The sequence below is a fragment of the Leucoraja erinacea genome, chromosome 8 (genome assembly GCF_028641065.1).
Source record: "Leucoraja erinacea ecotype New England chromosome 8, Leri_hhj_1, whole genome shotgun sequence".
Taxonomy (NCBI): Eukaryota; Metazoa; Chordata; class Chondrichthyes; order Rajiformes; family Rajidae; genus Leucoraja; species Leucoraja erinaceus.
The window spans coordinates 20013158-20040757 of record NC_073384.1 but is presented as its reverse complement, the minus strand read 5'-3'; the positions used below and the strand labels follow the sequence as shown (position 1 = coordinate 20040757).

At 42.9% G+C, this 27600-nt stretch overlaps 1 protein-coding gene across 3 annotated transcripts; it reads right to left on the bottom strand.

The window, feature by feature from the left end:
• Positions 1–893: 893 nt before the first annotated feature.
• adat2 (adenosine deaminase tRNA specific 2) lies at positions 894–27466 on the bottom strand. 3 transcript variants are annotated; one of them, XM_055639142.1, is made up of 6 exons: positions 26934–27466; positions 18920–19024; positions 13076–13226; positions 10582–10688; positions 1164–1236; positions 894–1067 (listed from the first exon to the last, which is right to left on the bottom strand). In XM_055639142.1, exons 1-6 carry the CDS (start codon positions 26952–26954, stop codon positions 1036–1038), a joined length of 489 nt encoding a protein of 162 aa, XP_055495117.1. In that variant the 5' UTR covers positions 26955–27466; the 3' UTR covers positions 894–1035. The 3 variants fall into 3 exon arrangements, with proteins under 3 accessions (XP_055495117.1, XP_055495116.1, XP_055495115.1); XM_055639141.1 differs by having other exon boundaries at positions 27144–27282; XM_055639140.1 differs by lacking the exon at positions 26934–27466 and adding an exon at positions 20649–20892.
• Between the last annotated feature and the right edge of the window lie 134 nt (positions 27467–27600).

Below are 27600 nucleotides of genomic sequence, written 5' to 3'. Positions count from 1 at the left end.
GAAATAGGCCCTTTGGCCGATGGTGTATGTGCCGAACATGATGCCTACTCATTCCTTCTGCCTGCACGTGGTCCACATTCCACCATTCCTTACATATTCATACGCATATCTAAAAATCTCTTAAATGCCATTATCGTATCTGCTTCCAGACCAATCCGACAGTGCATTCCAGTACCTACCACATTCTGCACATCTTCTTAAACTTTCCCCCTCTGACCATAAAGGAGTGCCCTCCAGTATTTGACATTCCAACCCTGAGAAAAGGGATCTGATTGTCTATTGTATCTACTCCAAATTATATCATGGGCGTCATGGTAGTGCAATCTTGACTACGGGTACTGTTCGTATGGTGTTTGTACGTTTTCCCTGTGACCCGTGTGGGTTTTCTCCGGGTGCTCTGGTTTCTTCCTACACTCCAAAGGCGTACTGGTTTGTGGTAAAATGGTAAATTGTCCCTAGTGTGTGTAGGATAGTGTTAGTGTGCGGAGATCGCTGGTTAGCGTGGACTCAGTTTGGCCGAAGGGCCTGTTTCTGCGCTGTATCTCTAAATTAAACAAAACTTGTTCACTTGTAGTTTGATGAGCTTTATAATTTATATATTACATGAAATATATAAAAGTTTACCTTTGCATCAAGAAATGTCACAGCAACTCTTATGCACTGAAATTCCAGGAATAGAAGAACATGCTTACACCTTCAACCCCACACCCCCACGTGGGATTCTCAATCCTGAATGAAAGGCAGGGAGTGAGACAATTGTGCAACACACAGGCCATCCCAAAATGCTGTCAGACTTGGCAAGCACACCAGGAGGGTGAGGCTGTTAGCGAGACAGAGAGGTGTGAGGTGTCTCGTTGCTGTCTACAATTACTGTCATTGTTTTTCTGCGAGCATCCCTTGGCTCAGTCGACATGGACTGGTTATTCATTTCCACTGTCCAGTCAGTTTATGTTAAACACTGAACTTCTTGGCCAAGTGTTTGTCTTTTAAACAAACCCTGAATGATTCACAGCTTTAGGATCGATATGGCAGGGCTTATTCCTTCTTCCGCACTTTTGATTTTGGTGCTGTATTGGAAAAATGCAATTTTTAAAAAAGTTTGTAAATTGGTTTCGAACAAATGTCCAAATATGTTACACAAAGGACGATTGGACCATACAAACCATTGGGGTTTTCAGCTTTGTAAAAAGTCTTTAACAGCTCCACTGCTTCATCAGCTCTGTATCCGCCTATGCACTGCAACAAGAGAGAAGGATTGCATTTAGTCAGTATCTTACCCGCCCTTGTGGCAACCCAAAGCATTACGTAGTCTTAATGTTTAGTCACCGCTTTATAGTAGGAAATGCAGCACAGCAAACTCCCAAACACATCATGTTTTCAGCATGGTTACTAATAAATATTAGCCAGGACCTCAGTAGAACTCCTTGGACTTCTTTGAAATGTTGCAATGCTGTCATTACCTGGCTTGGGTGATGGGACATTGCTTTAATTCCTCGTCTGAAATAAGTTGCCTCCAACAGTCACAGAAATCATGGAAATATACAGCATGGAAGCAGTCCCTTCGACCTACTAAGTATGAATAGCTCCATTTGGCACCGCAGTCAGATTTGAACCCACCACCAACTAAATTGAAAGCAAGAGTATTTCCCACTGATCTAGAGCTAACAACTGGGATGCACACTCTGGTCAAGATTTCATAAGAAGTCTCTCAATCTTGCTAAGAAAACCAGGTTGCAAATCTGAATTTATGAGGAAGTTATAAAATTTATGATGTGATTCCACCACCGCCACCCCCACCTACCAATCCCCAGAAGAAATGGTTAAGGTGGAGTTGATCATACTGCAGAGCTGCAATTTAGAGTCATTGAGTTACTTTAAACAGCTTTTGGTTTTCAGTCAATTAGTCAGGATGAAACTGGGGTTTGTTTGGCTAACTGCAAGTGCTGGTGTGCGCTTTGATAGCTGGGCCCTTTTGACAACATCAGCAGCCAGATAACAATAAGCTAAGCAGGATTTTCCATGCTCCCGGCTGGAGAGGGCAAGGCAGGAAGCAGCTCACCCCCAATGGTAGAACCACCAATATAAGGAGTTCACGAGCTGGTTTTATGGCTCCGAGAATACAATAACAACACCAACTGTGGACTTTGGGTATTACAGCCTTGCGCGCAAAACAAATTACATCTCCATATGTGATCTGAATGTCAGTTCCAACATTGTAATTTCATCTCCTGGAACTGAGCCCAGGCAGTGGAGTTGGAGGTTGATTTCCTCAACGCAGACAGGGATTCTGAGAACATATAATGTAGGCACTGAAACTGCCCCCAAGGCACCACCATAACTGTATCCCTCCAAGAGAAGTGGGATAAAACTTTTCATGTGCTCTGGTAAAGGAATACATGTTACTGGAAGCAAGCCCACAGCGAATCAATGTATATCCTAATCCATTTGATCTTTAAGTGGAATATGGATAGAAGATTGAAAGATCGTGGAAACAGAGGAGGAAATCTGCACTTGGAACGTTCAGCCAGGCTGAGAACACTTTTAGTTATTAGATATATAGCATGGAAACAGGCCCTTCGGCCCACCGAGTCCCTGCCGACCAGCGATCACCCCGTACACTGACACTACCACACACATACGCTGCAAGCCGGTGCCCTGTCAGCAGTGTGTCTGTTTTTTTCAACTTTTTTTGATTTTTAGTATGTTTTAAAGTATGTTTTTTATGTTTCTCTGTGTGTCTTGTGTGGGGGGGTGGTGAGGGGGAAACTGTTTCAGTCACCTCCTCCATGGAGAGGCGACTTTTTCGAGGTCGCCTCCCCCGTGTGGCCTAACAACGAGGATCGGGCGGCCTTTCCCAGAGACGCGCCCAGGGCTTCAGCAGCGGGCGCAGCGTGGACTCTCGGCGCGTAGCGGGCGAGTCCTCGCTGGGGCTCGCTGGAGGGGAGCGCTCCGTTTCGCTGGCCCGCGGCAGCCTGATGGCGCGGTCTGCGGAGCTCCAGCTGGCGTGGCATCCGCAGCCCGGGATCCCTCGTGGGGTGCCGGGAGAAGGAGCTTCTACCGCCGGCCTGCGGCCAACTTCTACCGCGGACCCGGCATGGACTTACCATCACCCCTGGAGGGGAGCTTCGACCACCGGCCCTGCGGTCTGCGGTGCTTCTGGCTGCGGCGGGGACTTTAAATTTTTGACCGCCGGCCTGCGGCCTACACCAACCTAAAGCCGCGGTCTCCGGAGGGGAAGAGACGACTCTGGACTGACTCTGGACTCTGGTCCCGACCACGGGGGCAAATTTTGTGCCTTCCAACACAGTGATGAATGCTGTGGTGGATGTTTGTGTTAAATTTTTATTGTTTATTGTGTGTTCTTTCTCATTGTACCGCTGTTGACAAATTCATTTCACTTGCACTTTATGTGCAATGCGACGAATAAAACCGAAATAAAATAAAAGTAAAAATAAAATAAATAAAATTATAATTTTACCAAAGCCAATTAACCTACAAACCTGTACGTCTTTGGAGTGTGGGAGGAAACTGGGGCACCCGGAGAAAACCCACGCAGTCACAGCAAGAACGTACCACCTCCATACAGACAACACCTGTAGTCACCTGAACCTGGGTGTCTGGCATTGTAAGGCAGCAGCTCTACCGCTGCGCCACAGTGCTGCCCTAACTTGATGGATACCTCTCCACTGTACACAGCTAGTTGCTAGCACTGATGATGAGGCCACTTTGTGTTGCTGGTTTTTTGAGGCAAGTGTCAGGCAACCTAATACATGACAGGAACAGGCCCTTCAGGGCACAATGTGCATGCCGCCATGATGTCAAATAAAACTAATTTCCTCCATATGCATATTATCCGTATTCCTCATTTCCTTTAACATTCATCTACATATAAAAACCTCTTAAATAACACCATATCTGCTTCTACATCCAACCCTGGCAACGCATTCCAAACATTCACTATTCTCTGTGTAACAAACTTGCCCTACACATTCATGGTGATCGCTGGTTGGCATGCTCGGTGAGCCAAAGGGCCTGTTTCTACAGTATCACTAAAGTCTAAAGTAAAGTAAATCTCTTTTAAAACTTTTCCTCTGACCTTACAGTTATGTCCTCTAGTTTTTAAGCATCTCCTCCCTAGATAAAAGTTTGACTGTTTACCCTACCAATGCCTCTCATAATTTTATATACTTCTATCAAGTTACCCCCCAGCCTCCAACACTCAAAAGAAAATGGTCCAAGTTTGTCTCAACTCTCCTTATCACTAATACCCTCTAATCTAGGCAACATGCTGGTACATCTCTTCTGTACCCTCAAAATCCTCCACATTCTTCTTGTATTGGAGAGACCAGAACTGCACACAAATGCGGCCTAAGCAAAATTTTATAAAGATACAAAAATGACTTTCTGACTCTTATACCCAATGCCCCGAACAATGAAAACAACAATATAATACACGTTCGTTATCAGTCTATCCACTTGTGTTGCAAGTCGCAACCCTATTCTCCACAGGTGTAAATCAACATCACTACCACTGAGATGCACAATGAGAATACCTCTCCTATGTACATGCAAATTTTGTGGTTGCATTAACACAGCAGAGCCAATGCTCAACAAACATCACTGCAGTTACAGGATTCTGTTATAGTCGATGGATGAAATGCTTTGCATTTCACTCCTGTTCTCTCCTTATCCGACACCCTTTTGTCTCCCTTTTCAACTCTCGTTTTGTCCACCTATCTGCCAATCAAATACCCCTCACCAGTATCAATTTTTCAATTGAAGATAGACACCAAATACTGGAGCAACTCAATGGGTCAGGCAGCATCAGTCTGAAGAAGGGTTTCGACCCGGCACGCCACCTATTCCTTTTCTCCAGAGATACCGACTGACCCGCTGAGTTACTCCAGCATTTTTGGTGTAAACCAGCACCTGCAGTTTCTTCCCAAACTATCAATTCTTCAATTGCCAGGCTTTGTCCCGTCACCAACTCTTTTCCAGGTTTCACCATGCTACTATAGTCAGTCTGAAGAAGGGACAAGACCTAAATCATCACTTATCCATCATTCCTTCCACAGATGCTGCCTGACCAGCTGAGTTACTCTAGCACTTTGCGTTCAATGCAACCCAGACAGCCTTGATCCACTTCAGTTAGTCTACCGACACAACAGGTCCACGGGTGGCACAGTGGTAGAATTGTTGCCATCAGTGCCAGAGACCAGGTTTCGATCTTGACTGTCCAGGTGCTGTCTGTATGGAGTTTTTATATTCTCTCTCTGACCGCATGGGTTTTCTCCAGGTGCCCTGGTTTCCTCCCACATTCTAAAAACGTGCAGGTTTGTAGGTTAATTGGCTTCTGTAAATTGTCCCGAGTGTGTAGGACAGAACTAGTAAATGGTTGATCGTGGTTTCGGTGGGTTGTAGGGCCTGTTTCCATGTTGTTTCTTTAAACTACATCTCTAAACTAAAATCTTCTTAGCCCTATACTCATTACTCAACAATCTAGATAACAAGGATAGCTACAGCAGATTCCTATGTATTGACTATGCACCACCACTTATATAGCTAGGGATATTATTGCCTGTCCTGGGCATTCTCCAACCATGTCGTAGTGATTGCAACAATATGGTAGACTGCCATGTTAATTAAAGCTTTGAGTTCATCTATTTTACTAGTTATACTTCTTGCGTTAAAATACTTGCAATTTAGGTGTGAATTCATGATGTTCACTTATTCGTGTGTCTGCCTGCTGGATTTATTATTTCTTCTCCTGGTGATTGTACCTCTTCATCTGCACAACTACTCTGAGCCCCATTCCCGTTGGATTTAATTTATTTCTCCTCTGTATCATAAATAATTAATTCCAACCTCTCTGTCTTTCCATCAATAGCATTAGATTTAAGCAACTGATAAGGGAAATAAATCCATCTTATTCATTCTGTCTTACCCTTTCCAAATTTCATGTACCATGATCATATCGCTTCTTGTCTATTTGTGTTTCGCAGATTGTTAAGGAGTTGCTTTCTTTAACCCAAAAATGTTACTGCAATCTCTAGCTTCACTCAGGCGATTTTTAACTAAAGATTCACCAAAATCTAAGTCATGAAAAAGTAAGAATGGCACTCATTGCTGCTTAAAGCAGCAGCACATGCAGGAAATAATCTTTCCCAAGGGTCACTAAAGTTGTCAACACAAGATTAATTAAATTATTTTGCAGCTTAGAGCAGGTCAATGCATTGAAATGAGGTAATGGCAAGGGGAGGTAGAGGATGATGTGTCTGGTGTTGGGCTTATTTGGATGGCAGTGACAGATTAAGGTCCTTGAGCATTGATAAGCTCACACTGAGGTACAAGAGGATACATGACAATACAGGGTGGACAATTCAAGAAATGATTGGACACATGGAACCACACTGGGTACAATACACGGTTCCCTCCAATGGATAGTTTATTTCCAGCAACTCACTGACCCTGCTTCGATTTCTGTTCTGTTTATATTTTTTGCATCTGCCAAAGTCTTTCCTCTTCAAACTAGATGCCAAGCATTCTAACACCAGTAATCACCTGCAATTTGGCTACAGCTTTCTGTCTCCAAATCTGCTCAATTTCACCCAGCTAGGGGAGCACGGTGGGCACCAATCTTCATGTTTGGCCTGGAGTTCCGGATTAACAGCACAGACACTGACGCATGAAAAAAAAAAAATCCCCCCCCCTCCAACTTTCTAATGATTTAAAGGTTGAAATAAAAGGAAATTTCACAGGGTGAGCAGGTGGTGCCTGTGTGATCGTGGAGTCATACTTGAACAGGAACAGGCACTTCAGCACACTGCATCCATGCCCATCTTTGATTAAAACCTCCAGAGCCACAACGATGAGGTGCAATCTCCTCTAGGGGAACCCTAGGCTAACAGGATCCTTCCTGACAGTGAACTCACTGAAACAGCCCAGAGATAGAAGAGCGACACACGTAGACCACCATCGTGCAAGAGTTTCACTGCTCTCTAAAATGTACAGATAGTTTGCAATAGTTATATAGTTAGGAAACCTCATGTTATAGAAAATCACGTTATAAAGACCATTGGCTCAATGGAGGAAAGGAGTTGAGGGTTAGAAAGTTTCAGAGTCGTAAGTAACAAAGTTATTTTACCCTGCAAGATTTTCAAAATTAAAGATCTTTTCAACAGCAATAAGTTTATTTTTGTTTCTGCAAGCCAAAAATACCAAAGGAGATACTTTATATTGTTTAATCAAGTATCATTACATAAATATCAATAGAAGCAATTGCTTGTTAATTTTAATGGCTACCTGCGGTTAAACTATTTACTGTATTCACAATGGATAGTATCTGAATACTGTACGAAGGTTTGTCTAGTAAATTTGAAGAGTACTTTGGAAACCTGGGAGGGCTAACATCCATTCCCTTTTCACGTAAGACATCAGTGAAACACATGGCGTTTTACACCAAAACAGTAAGTTTATGGTCAAGATTACTTTCTCTTTTAATTTATTTACATGCTGCCATGGTTGAACCTAAACTCATGCTTCCAGATTTTAATTTTTGGTGACCAGTCTAGTAATTCAACCACTACAGTGTGACATCCCATACTACAAATGATCTTATATTGGTGACATTCATTAAATGTATCTTTTCAAACCCTTCCACGGTTTTGAAAGAGAATGTCAAGCCATCCAGGCTACATTTTTTCTATCCACTACCTTTCATTTATTTTTTTCACTTCCGTCAGGTCTTGGAACTATTTTACTGTCTTGAACATAAGAAATAGTGACACAGATGGTAGGACAGCTACCTCACAGTGCCAGAGAGCTGGCTTCAATCCTGAGCTCGGTGTAGTCTGCATGGAGTTTGCACGTTTCCCCAGATGCTTCGATTTCCTCCCACATTCCAAAGACGTGTGGGTTTTATAGGTTAATTGGCCTCTGTAAATTGTCCGGTGTCTAGGGAGTGGATGCAAAAGCAGGACAACGCAATACGAGTGTGAACAGGTGGTAGATGATTGGCAAGATCTCGGTGGGTGGACGGGCCCATTTGCATGAAGCAATTCTAAGTTAAACAGGAGCTTGTTCTCTCTAGCAATAAGGCCTTGGCCGATCTGATCTCATTCCACTCTTCTGTTAACCAGAACGATCTTTCTTGGCCTTGAATATATTCAATTATTTGGTCTCTGTAGTCCTTTAGAGACAGGATTCCAGACTCACGTTCATCAAAAAAGGACTTCCACGTTCCCACCTTAAATGAGGAATCTACTATTCTGAAACCATGTTTCCCACTTCTGGATTCTCCACATGTGATACACCTCTCAGCATCTACCCTGTCAAACCATTCTAGAATCTCACATTTCAAATAGATCTGCTAAAATCTGGACAGCATTGGCTGAACCTACTCAACCCACAAACCGGGTGGCACCGCGATGGCAGCCTCGTCAACAATCTGTCTGTCCTTTCGTCTCTTTTTTGTTATTTTTAGTGTGTTTTAAAAGTCTGTGTTAATGTTCTCTGGTTTGTTTTATGTGGAGGGTGGGGGAGCGGGTCGGGGGAAACTTTTTTCCAAATCTCTTACCTTGCCGGAGATGCGATTGGTTTCTGGGCCGTATCTCCAGTCGCTCTGCGGCCTAACATCGTGGAGCTGGAGACCTTACTCGGGACTGACATTAAGCCCCACCGCGGGGCCGTGGACGTACCATCGGACCGATCACTTGCCTGGGATTAATGCTCCAACTGCGGCCTGTACACTTTAACATCAAGGGCTCGTAGTCTGGGGAGAGACCAAGTCGGGAGCTCCAAAGTCGCAGATGAGGTCGATCGCCGGCACGGAGAGCTGACATCCTCCCCGATGCAGGAGCTTGATCGCCCCGACACGGAGGGTCCGCCGCCGGCTACAGGAGTCAAGATCGTCCTGTCAACGGAAGGCTCGAGGCCTCCGACCGCGGGAGAACAATGAAGGAAAGAGATTGAACTTTCTTTCGCCTTCCATTACAGTGAGGAATGTGGAGGAGTCATTGTGGTGGATGTTTATGTTAAAAGTATTTTGTGTGTTGTGTTGCTTTTTAATAGTATGACTGTATGGAAAATCAAATTCCTCGTATGTTGCAAAACATACTTGATGAATAAAGTAAAGTATGAGTATGAGTATAACCATCTTGAGCAGACCTTATAAAAACCCCATTCCTACCGAGGCAATGGAACCCTGCGGACCATCTCTTGACCTACTATGGACTTGTTTCCTAATTGTGCTTTTGCACTAATAACTTGTTTTGCAGGCTTTTTCTTTTCACAGTCTGTGTGTAATATGTTGTTTAGTACTTTCAGAATCTATGATTGTGCCTGTGATGCTGCTAAAATAATAGTTTTTCATTGTACCTGTACCTCACTGTGCTTGTTTATGACAATAAAGTCGACTTGACTTCTTCATGACAACTCCATGAAATCAACTATGAAACTTCTATGAAGTGATTCCGAGGAAATAATATGATCCTTAAAAAATGGCAGCCATCCTGTACACAGTAGCATGGTCTTCCCAGTTCCCCGCACAATTACAGAAAGACCTTCCTACTTGGATACTCCGCTCCTCTTTGCTATAAAGCCCAACTTTCCACTTGTTTTCCTGATTATTGATAAGGGTTGTTTGTTGGTTAGTTACCTAGTATTGGAGAAGTCATTGTCCATACTTAAAAGTTGTGAGCTACCCAATTGGAATAAAAGTTGCTGTTCCTCCAGTTTGGCCTCACTCTCGCAATGGAGGTGGCCCATGTTTAGTTAAAATGGCTAGCAACCAGGAGATCCAGTAGGCCTCGGCGGATCCAGTACAACAAGTGTTCGGCAAAATGGTCACAGAGTCTACGCATGGTTTCGCCATGTAAAGGAGTTTACCCTTAGAAATAGATAATAATTAGGGGTAGACACAAAATGCTACCTAGAGGCTACCTACTCTAGAGAGATGGAATGGGCCGCGTTTCGGGTCGAGACCTTTCTTCAGACTGATAATTAGGGGTTGTCCTACCACCCCACAAATGACACAATTACTCTTGTCTATTGATCAGCTTTCAATTTGTATCAGGGTAACACCCAATTCCATGAGCTTTAATTTTGTGCATTAATCTTTTATGTTGATTTTTTAATCAAAGGCCTTCCGAAAATCTAGACATCTTATCCACTGGTTCTCATATTTGTTCCACCAGTTACATCCATGTTCTCACCTATTCTCTCAGTTTGTCTCAGAGAATCCCAAGGACTCTTGACATCATGCTCCATATTTAATCGGTGTAACCGGGAGAGTGACAGATGGAGGAGGTGGAGAAGTGGTGTTGGGAGATAAGTTGAGAAAATGAGAGGAAAAAGTGGAACAGATGGATACACTTGTGGGGAGGGAAGTGCTGCTTGACCCACTGAGTTCCTCCAGCACTTTGGTTTTTGCTCCAGCATATTGTTTGTTCCTTCAATCAGCTTGCTTGTTGCTCCAGATTACAGAAGCTGCAGTCTTATGTGCCTTCAGGACTTTGGTTGGAACTTGTAATAATGCAAAGACATTGAAAAACCATTGCACATATATTTCTGTAACACGTTTACCTGGAAGGGTGCTCCAGTGTGTTGTAAATCATCTGCGGGAATGTTCAGCACTGAACCACAGCCTCCAAAACGCTCATTCCGACAGCCATACACAACCAGTGGAATGTCTGCAACAGAGTTAAGGAAAACAAAGAACCTTTCTTCCAAATAAAACTGGTTGGAGCCCACCCACCTCCACCCCACCCCCCTACTAATTCCTCTCCCCATCAAACCCCCTGGACTTTCCTTGCATTTTTTTGTCCAATTTGTTGGTGGAAAGGGAAATGCCATTTGTTATGGCTGTTGGCCTGGAACGACACAAGGTAGAAGTATCTCAGCAGGCCCACCACATGTGCCTGTCTCAGTTCTTTCATACAGCTTTCCAATTATCCCCTCCCTTCCTCTTCCATGGCCCTCATATTCTTTCTCCAATCATATATTTACCAAATTCTTCTGAAAATTCCTGAAACCCTTGTGTTCATTGTGTTCCAGATTAACGACTCACTGGAGAAAAAACACTTGCTCACATTCCCTTAATTTCACATCTCCTTAATATCATCGGCCCCACTTATCAAGCTGTATCACTTTGTCTACCAAATGGGTAGTATTATTGTAGGTTGAAAAGATTGGTTTTGAGTATGCTTATTTACTGCAAAATGGCTTGAGATGCCTCGAAGTTCTTAAAAATCCTGCAGAAATGCAAGTGTTTTTGGAAATGTTTTATCGCTGAATTCGACTCAAAGTAGGACAGGAGATAAAGTAAAAAGGAAGCAGTGTTCAGATAACATTTTGGATGTGATGGGTGTCAGAGGAATGGGTAATTAGTGCAGGCTGCAGTTCTGAAGTATAGTGCTCCTGGGAAGTAAAGAATGATAGATATGTGGAGCAACATAATGCATACTCAGGAAGGCCATCGCCCTGTACTTTCAGCAAGACTTCCTTACTCTTACCTCCAACCCCCTTGTGTTAAGGACCCACCACAATAGCTGTGGTCTCATTCAATCCTCTGAGTGGCAGGCGCTTCCACTTTCTACACAGCAACGTGGATAATTGCTGCTCAACACAATTATGGGCGAAGAGTTTTGCGTCCGTCCCACTTAATCATTCTCCCAAGTGGCTGCTGTGTCGTGTGGTTCAAATGAGTGCCAACACAATGCTGCAATTTATCTCTATAAATAGACTGCTTCGTTCCAAATAGCAGCGGAAAGTGACACTGCGTCAGAATATTTAACAACTCCGTAATGAAGTCTCAAGAGCAGGAAGGTGTTCTGGACAAAGGTATACATGCGCTTAATTTTTTTTTTAAATATCCAAAACTTAATAATTCGTTCAATTGTCTTTTTTCTTGCAAATCACTGACTGCTCACTTGGGCTCCTGAAAGTCATTAAATCAACAAAGTTCCCTTCATCTGGTAAAAAAAAAACATTAAAAAAATTTAAATGAGTCTATTGAAAAATAACCACATGGAGCCAGGCAGTGAAGGAGCTGGATAAGAGGTGTTTATTAGACTATGAAATAATTGAGAGCTAACAGACTTACACCCACTTGATAACTTTTAAATGAAAATAATTAAATCAAAACATTAAACAAGAAAAATCCACACTTTTGTAACAATTCATTACCTTATTCTTAATAATATAAATTTTTAAGACACCTTTAACATAACATGTGCCAAACATTTTCCTGGATTTATTTGTGAATATCTTATGGTTTTGGTCACTCTCGACAAGTGGAAGCACCTATTTTAAACACTGTACAGTACCTAAAAATAACAAAGAATCACAAGGCTTGTTACAGGAGCTTAATTCATACAAAATTTGACCAAAAGCTTGGTCAAAGATTTTAAGAGGTTTAAGAAGTATCCTAAAAAGGAAACAAAGGTTTAGAGGTTAATGGAGAGAATTCCATGGGTTAGATCCCAGGAGCTAACAGCAAAGACATGTGTAGGAAGTCTGAAGAAGGATCTCGACCCGAAACATCACCCATTCCTTCTCCCCAGAGATACTACTCACTCACAGAGAGTGAAGTATAAATAACACATTGTTGTATGGACAGGATGTCACAGAGTAGGAGGTTGTATAAGCTGGAGGAAGTTAGAAATATGGAAAAGTAAGTGAGATGGAGATTATGAGATAGATGAGTCAATGAGATGGAGACGCAGCGATAGGGGAGGTTATCAGTGCTGGCAAGAGTTAGAAAAAGGATGGTTGTCCCAACTAGAGAAAACCACGAGAAAGTGAAGAGCGAGGCTGGGGAGGAATTTTAATGTAGGAATGAGAACTTTGTGCGAGTAAAGCTCAATTTTCCCAGGCTGTGATTGTCTCTGGCATCTACATGCTAATGCATCAGAATGTCAACAGATAACTGGTTTAGAAACTTAAAAATTCTTGCTCATCTTTTTGCAGTCACATGGTGAGGAAAAGGAACGTTACTTAAAATACAAATAGATTTTTTATAGAGAAAGGTATGCTGGGGTTGCTAATCATTCTCAAATGTACAACCGTTAAAGGATACTCAGCAGTCGCAAGGCTGCAGCGCACATGATACATGGTTCCACAGTGACATATAGCACTGTGGCTTTAAACACTTCCTGCCACCTCCTGCCTTTCTGGCGACACCACTCCAAGACATAGCCAATGGCAACCATCTCCGCATGTCGTGTAGCCTGTGCAGAGAGGAATCATGGATCAGGCTTGTAGCACAGGGCCACGTACTTACAAAAAAGACCACCGTGATCGATATGCGCTGCAAAGCCATTCACTCACAACTTTCAGTTGGTTCCAATAAGAATACAAGCCTACATCATCAATCAGGACATCGAGCACGGGAACTGGAACATCATGTTGCGACTGTAGAGGCTATTGTTCGTGAGACCACACTTGGAATACTTTTGTTTGGTTAAGTTTAGTTATACAGCACGGAAACAGGCCCTTCGGCCCACCGAGTCCGCACCGACCAGCGATCCACGTACATTAACACTACCCTACGCACACTGGGGACAATTTGCACATACACCAAGCCAATTCACCTACATACCTGTATGTCTTTGGAGTGTGGGAGGAAACAACGATCTGGACAGACAGCACCCTTAGTTGGGATCGAACCCGGGTCTCCAGCGCTTCAAGCGCTGCATAGCAGCAACTCTACAGCTGCGCCACCATGGCCGCCCAGTGTGTGCTGTGTGTGGTTCTGGTCACCCAACTACATGAAGGATGTCATTGAGCTGGAAAGACTGCAGAATAGATTCACCAGGATGTTACTAAGATTGGAGAGCTTGGGTTATCAGGGGAGCCTGGATAGGCTGGTACTGGTTGTTTTTTTCCTGGGTGCAGATGGTTGAGGGGTGACCTTACAGAGGTTCATCAAATCATGAAGGTCATAGATAAGATGAATACCTGTTTTTTTTCTTAGTGTGGGGAACTAATACGATGGCATAGATTAAGGGCCTGTCCCACTTTCACGACCTAATTCACGACTTATTTTACTCGTGGACATTTTTCATCAGGCTAGAAAAAACGCCCCAACCTACTTGATGCCATGAGTACCTACGACTCGCATCACGGCTTGCTACGGCCTCCGACGACCTCGTGACGACCATGCTGCGAGTACGAGTCAAGTGCAAACTCGGCAGAGGTCGTGAATTAGGTTGTGAAAGTGGGACAGGCTCTTTAGGATGAGAGGAAAAAGACTGAAAAGGGACATGAGGTGCAAGTTCTTCCACACGGAGACTTGAGGTTATATGAAACGAGCTGCCAATGGAAGCTGTAGAGATAGGTACAATTACAATGTTTAAAAAACTTTTTGAGAAACAAATGGACAGTAAAGGTTATAAGGATATGGGCAAAGCAGGAAATTGGGACTAGTTTAGGTATATCTTCAGCATGGATGAGTTGTGCCGGATGATTTATAAAGCATAAATTGGGATTTTGACAGATTAATCTTCACTTGCATCAAGAGTGCATTTCAATGAAGCTTACACATTCTTGGACAAAGCAGTTCACTTGATTAGCATCTCATCAATTAGCTCCATTGCTAGCGAACTATGGCTTCAGTGTGAACCATTTACAAACTGCTCTGCAGTTACTCACTTTGGTAACTCTGACAGAAGGCTTCAAACTTGTCAAACCTATGACTTCTATCACAAAGGTGGACAAGCAGTGGATGTTGTATATATGGACTTCAGTAAGCCTTTGACAAGGTTCCTCACGGAAGGTTGGTTAAGAAGGTTCAATTGTTGGGTATTAATGGTGGAGTAGCAAGATGGATTCAACCGTGGCTGAATGGGAGATGCCAGAGAGTAATGGTGGATGGTTGTTTGTCAGGTTGGAGGCCAGTGACTAGTGGGGTGCCACAGGGATCTGTGTTGGGTCCACTGTTGTTTGTCATGTACATCAATGATCTGGATGATGGTGTGGTAAATTGGATTAGTGAGTATGCAGATGATACTAAGATAGGTGGGGTTGTGGATAATGAAGTAGATATTCAAAGTCTACAGAGAGATTTATGCCAGTTGGAAGAGTGGGCTGAAAGATGGCAGATGGAGTTTAATGCTGATAAATGTGAGGTGCTACATCTTGGTAGGACAAATCAAAAGAGGATGTAAATGGTAGGGAATTGAAGAATGCAGGTGAACAGAGGGATCTGGGAATAACTGTGCACAGTTCCCTGAAAGTGGAATCTCATGTAGATAGGGTGGTAAAGAAAGCTTTTGGTGTGCTGGCCTTTATAAATCAGAGCATTGAGTATAGAAGTTGGGATGTAATGTTAAAATTGTACAAGGCATTGGTGAGGCCAATTCTGGAGTATGGTGTACAATTTTGGTTGCCTAATTATAAGAAGGATGTCAACAAAATAGAGAGAGTACAGAGGAGATTTACTAGAATGTTGCCTGGGTTTCAGCAACTAAGTTACAGAGAAAGGTTGAACAAGTTAGGGCTTTATTCTTTGGAGCGCAGAAGGTTAAGGGGGGACTTGATAGAGGTCCTTAAAATGATGAGAGGGATAGACAGAGTTGACGTGGATAAGCTTTTCCCACTGAGAGTAGGGAAGATTCAAACAAGGGGACATGACTTGAGAATTAAGGGACAGAAGTTTAGGGGTAACATGAGGGGGAACTGCTTTACTCAGAGAGTGGTGGCTGTGTGGAATGAGCTTCCAGTGAAGGTGGTGGAGGCAGGTTCGTTTTTATCATTTAAAAATAAATTGGATAGTTATATGGACGGGAAAGGAATGGAGGGTTATGGTCTGAGCGCAGGTATATGGGGCTAGGGTAGAATACGTGTTCGGCACGGACTAGAAGGGTCGAGATGGCCTGTTTCCGTGCTGTAAATGTTATATGGTTATATAAGGACACCAGTTACGTAGGAACACAACTTCACTTCAAAGTCACACACTTGGAAATGTATTATTACCACCAGGGGGCCAGTACAATTGGCAGCCTCGCCAACAGTCTGTCTGTTTTTTCATCTTTTCTTTGTTATTTTTAGTGTGTTTTAAAAGATTGGGTAAATGTTCTCTGGTTTGTTATATATGGGGGAGGATCGGGGGTCAGGGGAAACATTTTCTTTCAGCCTCTTACCAAGGCGAAGATGCGATTGATTTTTTGGGTCATCTCTCCAGTTGCTCTGCGGCCGAACATCATGGAGCTGGAGGTCTCCTCGGGACTGACTTTGACCCCCACCGCAGGGCATGGACTTGCCTGGGATCGCTACAATCACGGCCTGCGGACGTTACCATTAAGGGCTCAGGAGTAAGACCGAGTCTGGAAGCTCCAACGACGCAGAGGTTCGACCAGCCCCGACCCGGGGTCCGATCGCTGGCGAGGGGGAGCTGAGATTACCCCCCCCCGATGCAGGAGCTGATCGCCCCAATGCGGAGGGCTCAACCGCTGGTTATGGGAGTAAGATCGTCCCGTCAACTGAAGGCTCGAGGCCCCCGAACACGGGAGAACAAAGAAGGGAAGGGATTGAACTTTTTTTTCGCCTTCCATCACAGTGAGGAAACACTATGGTGAATGTTTATGTTAAAATGGATTTTGTGTGTTCTGTTGCTTTTTATTTGTATGACTGACTTGGCAAATGAAATTTCTCGTATGCTGCAAAACATACTTGGCTAATAAAGTATTATTGTCATTACATAGCCGAATTCCTGGAACACACTTTACCAGAAGGGCCACAATAATTTAAGAAATTGGCTTGCCACCACCCTCACAAGGACAATTAAGAATGGGCAATACATGTTGATCAAACTTGCATCATCAAAACATGAATAGGTGAAAAGAAAAGATGGAAATTGGATCAGTCTCAGAAATGTCAAAATGACGAAAGAAAGCTATCAGAAGAAACACATTTCTCATTAAAAGGATGGCTTTGTATCCTTAGAATTCAACTACACACAGTTCTGGCGATTGATATGAGTTTATCTACTGTATCAGAATTGGTTGCCTAGTCTTGTAAAAAATATGTGTCTGTGTACATTTAAGGATGAGTCATAACTTTCAATGGTAGGAGGGTAACATCCAAGATATGGTGTCCGCAGTTGCTTTGGTTCTGTGGAAACCGGTGAAAACAGCAATGCCTTCCGGTCGGAGCAGAGAGTTGCCAAAATACTGTGATGCACGAGATGGTGGCGTAGATTCTCAGGAGACAGAAAGCTGGAAATGATGAGCTTTATCAGAGTAGCACCATGAGAGGTCATCGGATCTCCCAGGAACTGAAGCTAAATGCCACCTCACCCGTTACTGGGATGAGGTGGACTTCCTGAAGTCAAATATCCTTGGTCTTCTTGGAGTTAATCAGTGCTAAGTGACCACCTCCCTGGAGCTGATGAGGCCTGATGAGGAGCAGGAGAAAAAGCACGAGATTGGGTAGATTCTCACAGAAAGCTGGAAATTGCATTAGAAGCACCATGAGACAGCATCACTGGAAATGCAGCACGACTGGGTGAGTTGGAATCAATATCCCGGAGATCAGTGATGAGGAGGCACGTAGAACACGATTCATAAACCCTAGCTCCTTCTCTTGCGTAATATTTTAATGCAAAACAAAATGCACTTCAATTTCTAATTTCAGTAATCCACACCCTCTGTGTTCCTTTTCCAATCCCACCAGTCAACCCAGGCTCCCTCTCCCAGTTCACATTTTCCATTCCTCTTTCCCTTGTTGCTGTTGCTAAGCCTTGTTAACGTCACCCACATACCTATCTACCTTGGTTTCTTCCTGCTAAGTTCACCTTTCCTATCCCTTCTTTCACCTGGTTCCATCTCTGTCAGCACTTCTTTTTCTGCTCCCATCTATCACCCACCAGCCTCTGTCGCCATCCAAACCCATCTATTTCCATCTGCCTAATATTTTTTCACTTATTTGTCTCAACAATCTCTCCTCTGCCACCTAGCCCCATCTGCCCATCATCCCTCCCTCATCTACTTTCACCTATTACTAACCACCCTCTGTCTCATCACTCCATCAGTTTTGATAAAGGGTTTTGACCCAAATCTTAGACCATTTCTTTACAATATGCTGCTTCTTCCAGTAGTTCAATTCGTATTCCAAATTCCACCAACTGCAGCCTTTTATGTCTCCGATGCTCTCTATATTTAATTATCCACACATTTTTGAAACCCAAGCTCGGTATCAGCTGCCTTCCATTCCAACATACTATTACTCTTCTGCTAGGCTTTAGAAGCATTGGTGGTTGCACATTACTGGCCTAACCTTGTCAATGTGGCTTTTCAACAACAACTTGTATTTGGAAAAAAAAGTATTATTGCAAAATGTTTTGAAATCTCACATTAGAAGACAAGAACATCAAATTCAATAATTCCAGCCTCACCTCTGGGATATAAATTTACAAAGGTATTAAAACATGTTCAAAATCTTGTTTAAAGAGGTGTATTTTGAAAGGTGCATAGTTTTTGACACCAATTTAAGGATTTGCTTGTTGACCATCTGAAAGCCCAATGGTAGAGTAGGTAAATTCAGGAACGATCAAGAGGGCAGATCTAGAGGAGCAGAGACGTCTCTTTCAGATTGTACTGGGGAAGACTGTAGATGTGGAGAGGTGAGGTTACAAAGGGAACTAGAACAAGGATGAGATGTTTTAAAATCATGACTTTGCTTAACTGAGAATGAGAGTTGGCAAATGAACATGGGACCATCGAATGAGCAGGACAATTACTTTAGATGAGTTCATGGTTTGGAATGTGACTCTGGATGATGTGAGCAATGACCAACTTTATACACTTGGCCTATTGAAGTCAATGGGAAAAATATACTTTGAAAAAGCATTACTTTCACATGAACCGAAGCCACAATCATCCTCAGTTTGTTCTGCTATATAGCTTCACCTGCATTAACTTACATTCTTGGTTTCATTGACTTCATTCCTCCCTTGTCCTAGAATCTCATTGTGGTAAACCATCAGACATCCGACAGGCACCTCACCATTCTCCAGAGCCCCTTTTGCCTGAAAAACAAACAAAATAGTTAAACTTCAGCACATGCACTTTCAATGTACATTTTCTCAATATTCCTGTTGCTATTGTCAGAGCAAAGGAAAGTGAAATGCAAAGTGGTTTGCACTAATAATATTCCTGAACTGGATTTAAAACAAAAGAAAATTACCCTGAAGTAATATGCAGTATTAAGTCAAATCTGTCATTTTTAATAATACCATTACCACAAACTAAAAATCCAAAACCTGACGGAAAAGAAAATAACATCAAATCCCACAATTTTCAAATATATTTCATTTTTGGTAATTTTCCAGCTGTATCCTAGATATGGAGTTTGAATAAATAATTCATCCTAGTGACCTTGTGACAACCTATTGCAAATCTTGGCAAAACATTTGGTGTTGACACTGCATGTTCAATACCTTTTATTTCAAAAGCCAACACTGCCCCCAAGTGATAGAGCACAGTACTTCCATTACCACATTTTTTGCTCCTCCAATGTTGCGGATACATTGTATAATAGGATATATACTGCTACGAAAGCCACATTTATGCAAATAACATTTTTAATATAGTAAAAAGGCACACAGTGCATCACAGAAACATTAACAAATAAAGGTAGATGTCAGGCCATTGAGGCATCCAATGGCTTGGTCATGGAGAGACATAAAATTAGTTCACAGATTGTATATGTCACTGGCAAAGTCAACAGGTATTAACCTTCCCCAACTGTCTCCTGATAAGGATAAAGGAGAAAAACTTAATAGGGACCCTAGGGCCACAGACTGTGTTGTGTATAACCATATAACAATTACAGCACGGAAACAGGCCATCTCGACCCTTCTAGTCCGTGCCGAACACATAATCTCCCCTAGTCCCATATACCTGCGCTCAGACCATAACCCTCCATTCCCTTCCCATCCATATAACTATCCAATTTATTTTTAAATGATAAAAACGAACCTGCCTCCACCACCTTCACTGGAAGCTCATTCCACACAGCTACCACTCTCTGAGTAAAGAAGTTCCCCCTCATGTTACCCCTAAACTTCAGTCCCTTAATTCTCGTGTCATGTCCCCTTGTATGAATCTTCCCTACTCTCAGTGGGAAAAGCTTTTCCACGTCAACTCTGTTATATGGAACAAAATGCTAGAGAAAGTGTTTTAGGCGGGTACAATTTCGACATGTATAAGACGCGTGGACAGGTTCATGGTAAGAACTGTTTGGAGGGATAGGCGCCAGGTGCAAGTAGTTGGACTACCTCAGTGAGGCAACTTGGTCTGCATGGATGAGTTGGGCCGAAGGACCGGTTTCTGGGCTCAGGAGCTATATGACTATGAACTAAGCAGCTTGCCTGTCCATTGACATGTAGTTAAGAGTCAACCACATCTATGGATCTGGTGCCCCATAATGATTTGGAATGATAGCTTTCCTTCCCTGAAGGGTATCGATGAAACAGATGAGTTTTTACAATTTTTCAATAGTTTCATGGTAACCATTGCTAATACAAGCTTGAAGAGAGCGTTTCAAGGCTGGAGAGATTAGCTTAGAGTGGGGAGCTTAGGAATAGGGCACTTTTGATGGAGTGATTAACATTAGGGTGCTCAGGATGAGAAATGAAGGAACAAAGATACCTTGGAGGAATGAAGGTTCAAAGATACCGTGGAGATTTATGAAGTTTGAGGTTATAGACGCACACTTCTAATGGTGCCTTTACATCTATTACACTTCTTCTTGCATATGGCGTGCACAGCCTAAAGTTGAAAGACAATTTTTTCTGTTTGATCTTCTGTTTGTGCACGTCAGGTTGATTGCATTCGTCGAAACAGGGTGGACCACATGAAGGTTGCAATCTCCCACCCCACATCTATTACATATCTAAAGAGAAAGGTGCAATGCTGTGGAAGAGAAAATACACCAGTAAAACAAACTGACACACACCCTGTCAAATGAGTGTTTATTTCAAATTACATAATGTTGTTCGGTAATAATGCAATTAAACCTGTATAAAAACATTTTAAAAGTGGAAAGATATTTGATCATTATCAACCCAATATGATGATTCAATTTATTGTCATTGTCAGTGTACAGTACAGAGACAACGAAATGCATTTTTAGCATCTCCCTTGAAAGGGAGACACAGGGCGTCGCGGTGTGCCCGCGCCTGCCGCCGTAACATTCCATTACAGGCAAAGGTGGGTGAAGTGTCTTGCCCAAGGACACAACGACAGTATGCACTCCAAGCGGGATTTGAACCGGCTACCTTCCGGTCGCCAGCCGAACTCTTAGCCCATTGTGCTATCTGTCGTCCAATATCAATATGCATTTAAGAAAGGTCGTGGAGTTTTACAGCATGGGAATAGGCCTTTTTGGCCACTGTATCTGTGGAAGAAGGAGGCCAACTATCAGGCTTTCTATACTAATCCCGTTTTCCGGAATGTTTGGTTGGTAGCCTTCAATGTCATGCTATTTCAAGTGCTCATCTGAATACTTAAATGTGTGAGACTACCCTCAGGCAATGCATTCCAGATTTCAATCAGCCTACAAGTGAAAAGTTCATCCACAATGTCTCCTACCCCATACCTTATTACAGACGCCTCTGCTAATAGGAAACGTTTCTCATCATCTACCCTCTGCATGACCCCTGTAATTTTGATATCTTAATTACGTTCCACGCAATGCTTCTCCATTCCAAGGAAAACAAACCCAGCCGATCCAATGTCTCGCCATAGCTGAAATGGCAACATCCTAGGGAATCTCTTCTGCATAACTTCAAAGATGGAGAATATTTACCAATGACAAGCTACGGTGATTGAGTGCATTGGTTCACAGAAGCTAGACTACTAATCCTACCATGCATGGCTTGGAAACTCCCACCTTGAACTCTGGCAGCCAAACTGTCTGCTCTGAACTGATGAATTCCCCGCTGCAAAATAGTATAAATAATCATAACTCAGCCTCTTGAATGTCATTAATAAATGTTAAGAATTTAACAGTCTAAACACATTATTTTAAATCACTGTCCTCCTTCTTCCACAAATTTCAAGCTTGATGTCAGAACCTGTATCTGTATCAGCTCCGAATGCAATTTTCTCGGCTCAGATGCATCACTGTTCACCCAGCACCCAAAGCAGTCTCTCGTCAGTTATATTGTGGAATGTGTGCAGTATGACAAACAGAAGAAAATGGGCATGATCTAACAGCACTTACAGAAATCTGGTTACAAAGGGGCCAAGCTTGGTAACTTGGACAGCACAGTGGTTAAGCTGTTGCATTACAGCATCAGAGATCCAGGTTCGATCCTGACTATGGGTGCTGTCTGTGTGGAGTTCGTATGTTCTTCCTGTGGCTGCATGAGATTTCTCCGAGTGCTCCAATTTCCACCCACATTCCAAAGCCAGTTTTGTAGGTTAATTGGCTTTTGTACATTGCTCCTGGCGTGTAGGATGAGAAAGTGGAATAACATGGAACAGGTGTACGGGGTGATCGCTAGGCCCCTCGGCGTGGACTTTGTGGGCCAAGGGGCCTATTTCCACATGGTATCTCTACACTAAACCAAATACTGCAGGATACTCAACTTTTCGAACAGATATAGACAAAATGGTTAAAAAAAAAAGAAAAGTAGATAACAACAATTGGGATGTAGGTCGTTAAGGAGAAGCATTGTAAATTAGGAAACCAAGAAGCAGAACTATATTGGGTGCAGTTAAGAAACCGTAGGTTGAAAATACTGGCGAGAATGTCTATACCTCCTTAAACAGGTAGCAAATTGGGCATTGTATAAAACAGGAAATTAGAGGCCCATACAAGATAAAAACAGTAATCGCAAGAGATATTTTAGATCAGATGAGCAAAACACGGTGGAGGACAAATTGATGCCATATATTTCTGGGTCAGTATGATGAAGAACAAAGAGAGGCTAGTTTAGATCTAATATTGTGCCTCGAGGGAAGAGTGATCATAACATGATAGCATTGATTGATTAAAGTAAATATGTTCAATCTGAGACCAAGGCTTTAAATCTAAACACAGCACACTACAAAGGTAAGAGGCTTGAGATGGCTTTGATAGTTTGGGAAACTTCATTAAAAGTCAAATAGTAGACAAGCAATGGTTAATAATAGATAATGTGCAACAAATATACGTTAATCCAGCTGGAAACCAGTCCAGACATTGTTGACAAGAGAAGTCATGGTATGATGAGAACAAAGCATAAGGCATATAATCTTGCCAAAAAGATGATTAAATGTGAGGATTAGAAAATGTTGGAAATGCTCATTTGTCAAATTAGGACATTGTGACTTGAGGGTGCGAATAGAAATCAGTGTCTGGGCTCCAGCTGTTCAATTTATAGCAATAACAACATGGATGAGAAGACCAAGTGGAAACACCCAAGTTTACTGAAAGCAGCGTGGGCTGCGAGGAGAATGCAACAAGATTACAAGAAGATATAGACAGGCAGTGAATGGTGAGGATATGGGAGATGAAATATAAATGTGGGAAAATGTGTGGTCATCCATCTTAAATGAATTTATTTTTAAATTAAATAATCAAAGAATGAAAGGCATGGTGTTCAAAGTCATAGAGTAGATACTACACAGAAACACACCCTTCAGTCCACTACATCCATGCTAACAATTATGCCTATGTAATATTTGGTACATTTGCCCATAGTAGGTATTTTTTCCTTGCCTAGTCAGGTGCTTGTTAAAATACCTGTTAAACATAGTGATTGTATCTGTTTCCACTGCCACAGCTGACAATACAGTCCAAATATCAATCTCCAAATATTTTCCCAGATTACATCCGTCTGAAGAAGAGTCACAATCAGCAATGTAATTTATTTATTCCCTCCACAGATGCTGCCTGATCTGCTGAGTTCCTCCAGCATTTCTCCAGGGTAGCACAGTGGTGCAGCAAAAGAGCCGTTGAGCGCCAGGGATCTGGATCCTGACTACATGTGCTGTCCGTGCAAAGTTTCTACGTTCTCTCTGTGACCGCATGGGTTTTCTCTGGGTGCTCAGTTTTGCTCCCACATTCTAAAGAAATTTAAAGACGATCAGGTTTATAGGTTAATTGGCAACAGAGCAAAATGGAGATTGATCAATTTTGAGATATTAAGGGAATCAAGGTTACTCTTCCCAGCTGACTCATCTGCCAATCAACCCCTCCTCACCTGGATCCACCTATCAGCCACCAGGTCTTGCCCCACCCTTTCCCTTCACCTCTATCTACAAACACTCTCTCCTCGCCTCTAAGAACTGAAAAAGAGTCCCAACTGATGAAGAATATCTGTCACATGACATGCCGAGTTCCTCCATAAGTTTGCTTTTTGCTCAAGATACCAGCATCTGCAGTCGTGTGTCAACATGATGCTGCTGCCTCACTGTTACAGCAACCAAGGTTCAATCACAACCTCTGGCGATGTTGGTGTGGAGTTAGCACGTTTTTCTTTTGACTGCATGCGTTTCCCCTGGGGCATTCAGATTTCTCTCCCAAAGGTAAGGAACGCGAAACGGGGTGGAGCTGATGGGGATGTGAGAGAGAATAGGTTACAGGAAGTAACTGAACAGTTCAACATCACCCTTATTCATCTGGTTGAATTTGACCTCACATTGAAAATTTCTTGTTTAGTTCCACTAGTTTCTCCAAATAAAAGATGGGAAGTTGTAAAGGTCCAAACTACACCTGTCAACTTGTGGAAGATAGGAAAACTGTTTAGTTTCAAGCCTTCACAGGCCCTTTTCTTCACCACATTTTACAATATATTGAAGACAAGAATAAATTTTGTTTCCAATTTTACTCTGGAGCCCTTCACCACTTTTATGTTGGTGCTGCTTTCTGCTGACAAACAGTACTCAAATGCTTCATCACCTTTGCTACCAATTTCCACCCTATTCTCACTTTTACATGGACTCACTTTCAATTTGGACTCTTTCTTTCCCTTTCTTAACTTCTGAATCTTGCAGGATAGGCGAGTGACTAAAGACTCACAGAATCATCATGAATCATCCCATCCTGCTCTCTGTAAGGACTCCTATTCACATTCCCAGTTTTTCTGGCTTGTTTAGGTCTGTTCTTGTGACGGCCCCTGGTGGGCCACGCACTGTACATAACCTTCGGCTCTGGGGGGGGTCACGTGTCCTGGTGACGAGAGGTAGGGGTCACGTAGTGGTCATGGGTGCCCCTGGTGTTTATTTAAGGTGATAATAACTCTGGAACTCTCTGCCACAGAGGGTAGTTAGATGTGGCCCTTGTGGCTAAAGGGATCAGGGGGTATGGAGAGAAGGCAGGTACAGGATACTGAGTTGGATGATCAGCCATGACCATATTGGATGGCGGTGCAGGCTGAAAGGGCCGAATGGCCTACTCCTGCACCTAGTTTCTATAATCACGCATGCACTGTGTGTGGGTTAGGAGACGTAGTAGCAATAAAGAATTTTGTGTTTGGACAAACTTTGCGTCCTGTCTCGTTCTTTGACGGACAACTCTGTGTCCGCTACATTCTGATAGTACTTTTCACTCAAGTGGCTTCAACTCCACCATATCTGACGGGCTCACAACTGCATCTTGCAGCATCTTCTGCACTTTTGGCACTTTGTTCTCTCTTGACTTCTGTAAAATCCATCTTCTTCAGGATCTCAGTATTCCTCCAGTATTCTCCGGTGGCAGAGTGGGGCAGTGGTAGAGTTGCTGCCTACAGCACTGGAGCCCCGGGTTTGATCTTGACTACGGGTGCTGTATGTACGGTGTTTGTACGTTCTCCCTGTGACCGCATAGGTTTTCTCCAACATTCCAAATACATACAGGTATGTAGTTTAATTGACTTTGGTAAAATTGTCCCTAATTTGAAGAATAGTGTTAGTGGTCGGCGTGGACTCGGTTTGCCGAAGGGACTATTTCCATGCTGTATCTTCAAAGTTTAAAGTAAAGAGTAGCTTCACGCATTCAAATATGACTTGCACCACTAACAATGACATTGCAATTTTCACCTCTCTTTCCTGTTTAGAATTTTATTCAAATCTACTTTCACCGAGCTTTTGGTTATATGCTCAAACTGATAGAGGATGGTAACTAGTTGGTACTAGATGGTAATTAGTTTGCTAACTAATGTTCCTGTGAAATAATTTGGAATTAGTTTTATGCTATAAAAACGCAACGTGTTTGCGACATTACTGCACCATCAAACATTTATATTGGAGACTCTGATGGAACACCTGGGATGCCAGCCAGAACTATTAGCTTAGAACATGCACCAGCTGGGGCTGTTTGTTGGTTTTTTTAATGACGCTGATTCTGCAAGGGACTGTTTATTTTTCCACTAGTATTTAGTAAAAGTGAACTCCCCTCCCGTCATATTGCCAAAAGCAACAGTGGTATCAGTAAACAACTCCGCTCTCCAACTCATGGGTATTTCACCCTCTTATTATAGACATTTAAATCCTTTCCAAATCCTTTTTTGAAATGAATCTCAGTAGAAGTCTGGAGAACATGAAAGCAGCAATGCCTTAAATATGCGGGGATTGGAGGGATAAGGATCAAATATGTGCAGAGGAGACAAGTTAACTTGGCATCATGTTCACATTGTGGACCAAAGGGCATGTTCCTGTGTTGTAATGTTCTATATCTCCGTGAACTGATAATCCATTTCATTGATGGCAGTTAAAAGATAAATATTTGTACCAGCCATTTGGGCAGAGCTCCCTAATTGGCTTCACACAATGCTATGGGTGATTTTACCTTCATCTGAAGAAAAAACAAAATAAGCCTGTTACAGGGAGATTGTTTCAATATGGCATTAGAAAGAATGTTACTGTGGATTTCATACTCAAGTTTCTGCAGTGAGATTTGATTAGAAAAATCCCCTGGAAATTCGTAGAGATGAAAAATAAAATTAGAACAGTTTAATGCTTTCTCACCGTGCTCAATGCCTGCTCCATCCAGCTCTGCTGCTCTTGCTGACTGGGCAGCCTGAAACCTTCTTTACTAACATCTCTTCTGTCACTGTGAATCCCTTGGCCGTCCTCACTAAGTTCCACACTTCCAAACTCTTTCTTACTACTGCCCCCTCCAGCCTGAATCCCAACCACAACCTCATTGGGAAACCCGATGGTGATCCCAAATCTTACCTCAGAGCGACATTCTCCTTCTCCTCCATTTTCATGGGGACCACCTTTCCTTTCTCCTTTTACCACTGCCGTAAACTGACTTCCTTCTCTATCACTCTCACAGGGATAATGACTATCACCTCCTTCTCCCCTAACCTCACAGGCATCTCTCCCACAAGATGTTCCTTCTCCATCAACACCACAGGAACGACAACCACCACCACCTCCTGCTACAACCTCACGGGGACGACCACCACCTCGTGCTTCGGGCTCTCGCTCACTACCACCCCCTCCTTCTCCTTCTGCTGCTGCTCCACACCCCTCACATGAATCTTCTCCTACTCGTACTTCACCTCTTCCCTCTCCTCCACCTCCCAGTGATTCCATTTGGACCAGAAACCGGAAACCCTTACTATCGCCCGGACCGATGCGGGACGTACTTTCCTGTTGAGGACTGTCCCCAACACTAAATACTTGC

Excerpts from the sequence above, each read along its gene's own strand:
- adat2 (XM_055639142.1), bottom strand. The coding sequence starts at position 26,954 with ATGGAGCAGGCATTGAGCACG. Across the intron at positions 10,689-13,075 it reads TGCAGCCTTGCGACTGCTGA|ACATTCCACTGGTTGTGTAT; the intron begins GTATCCTTTAAC and ends ACTCTGTTGCAG. Across the intron at positions 1,237-10,581 it reads ACACTGGAGCACCCTTCCAG|TGCATAGGCGGATACAGAGC; the intron begins GTAAACGTGTTA and ends CTCTTGTTGCAG.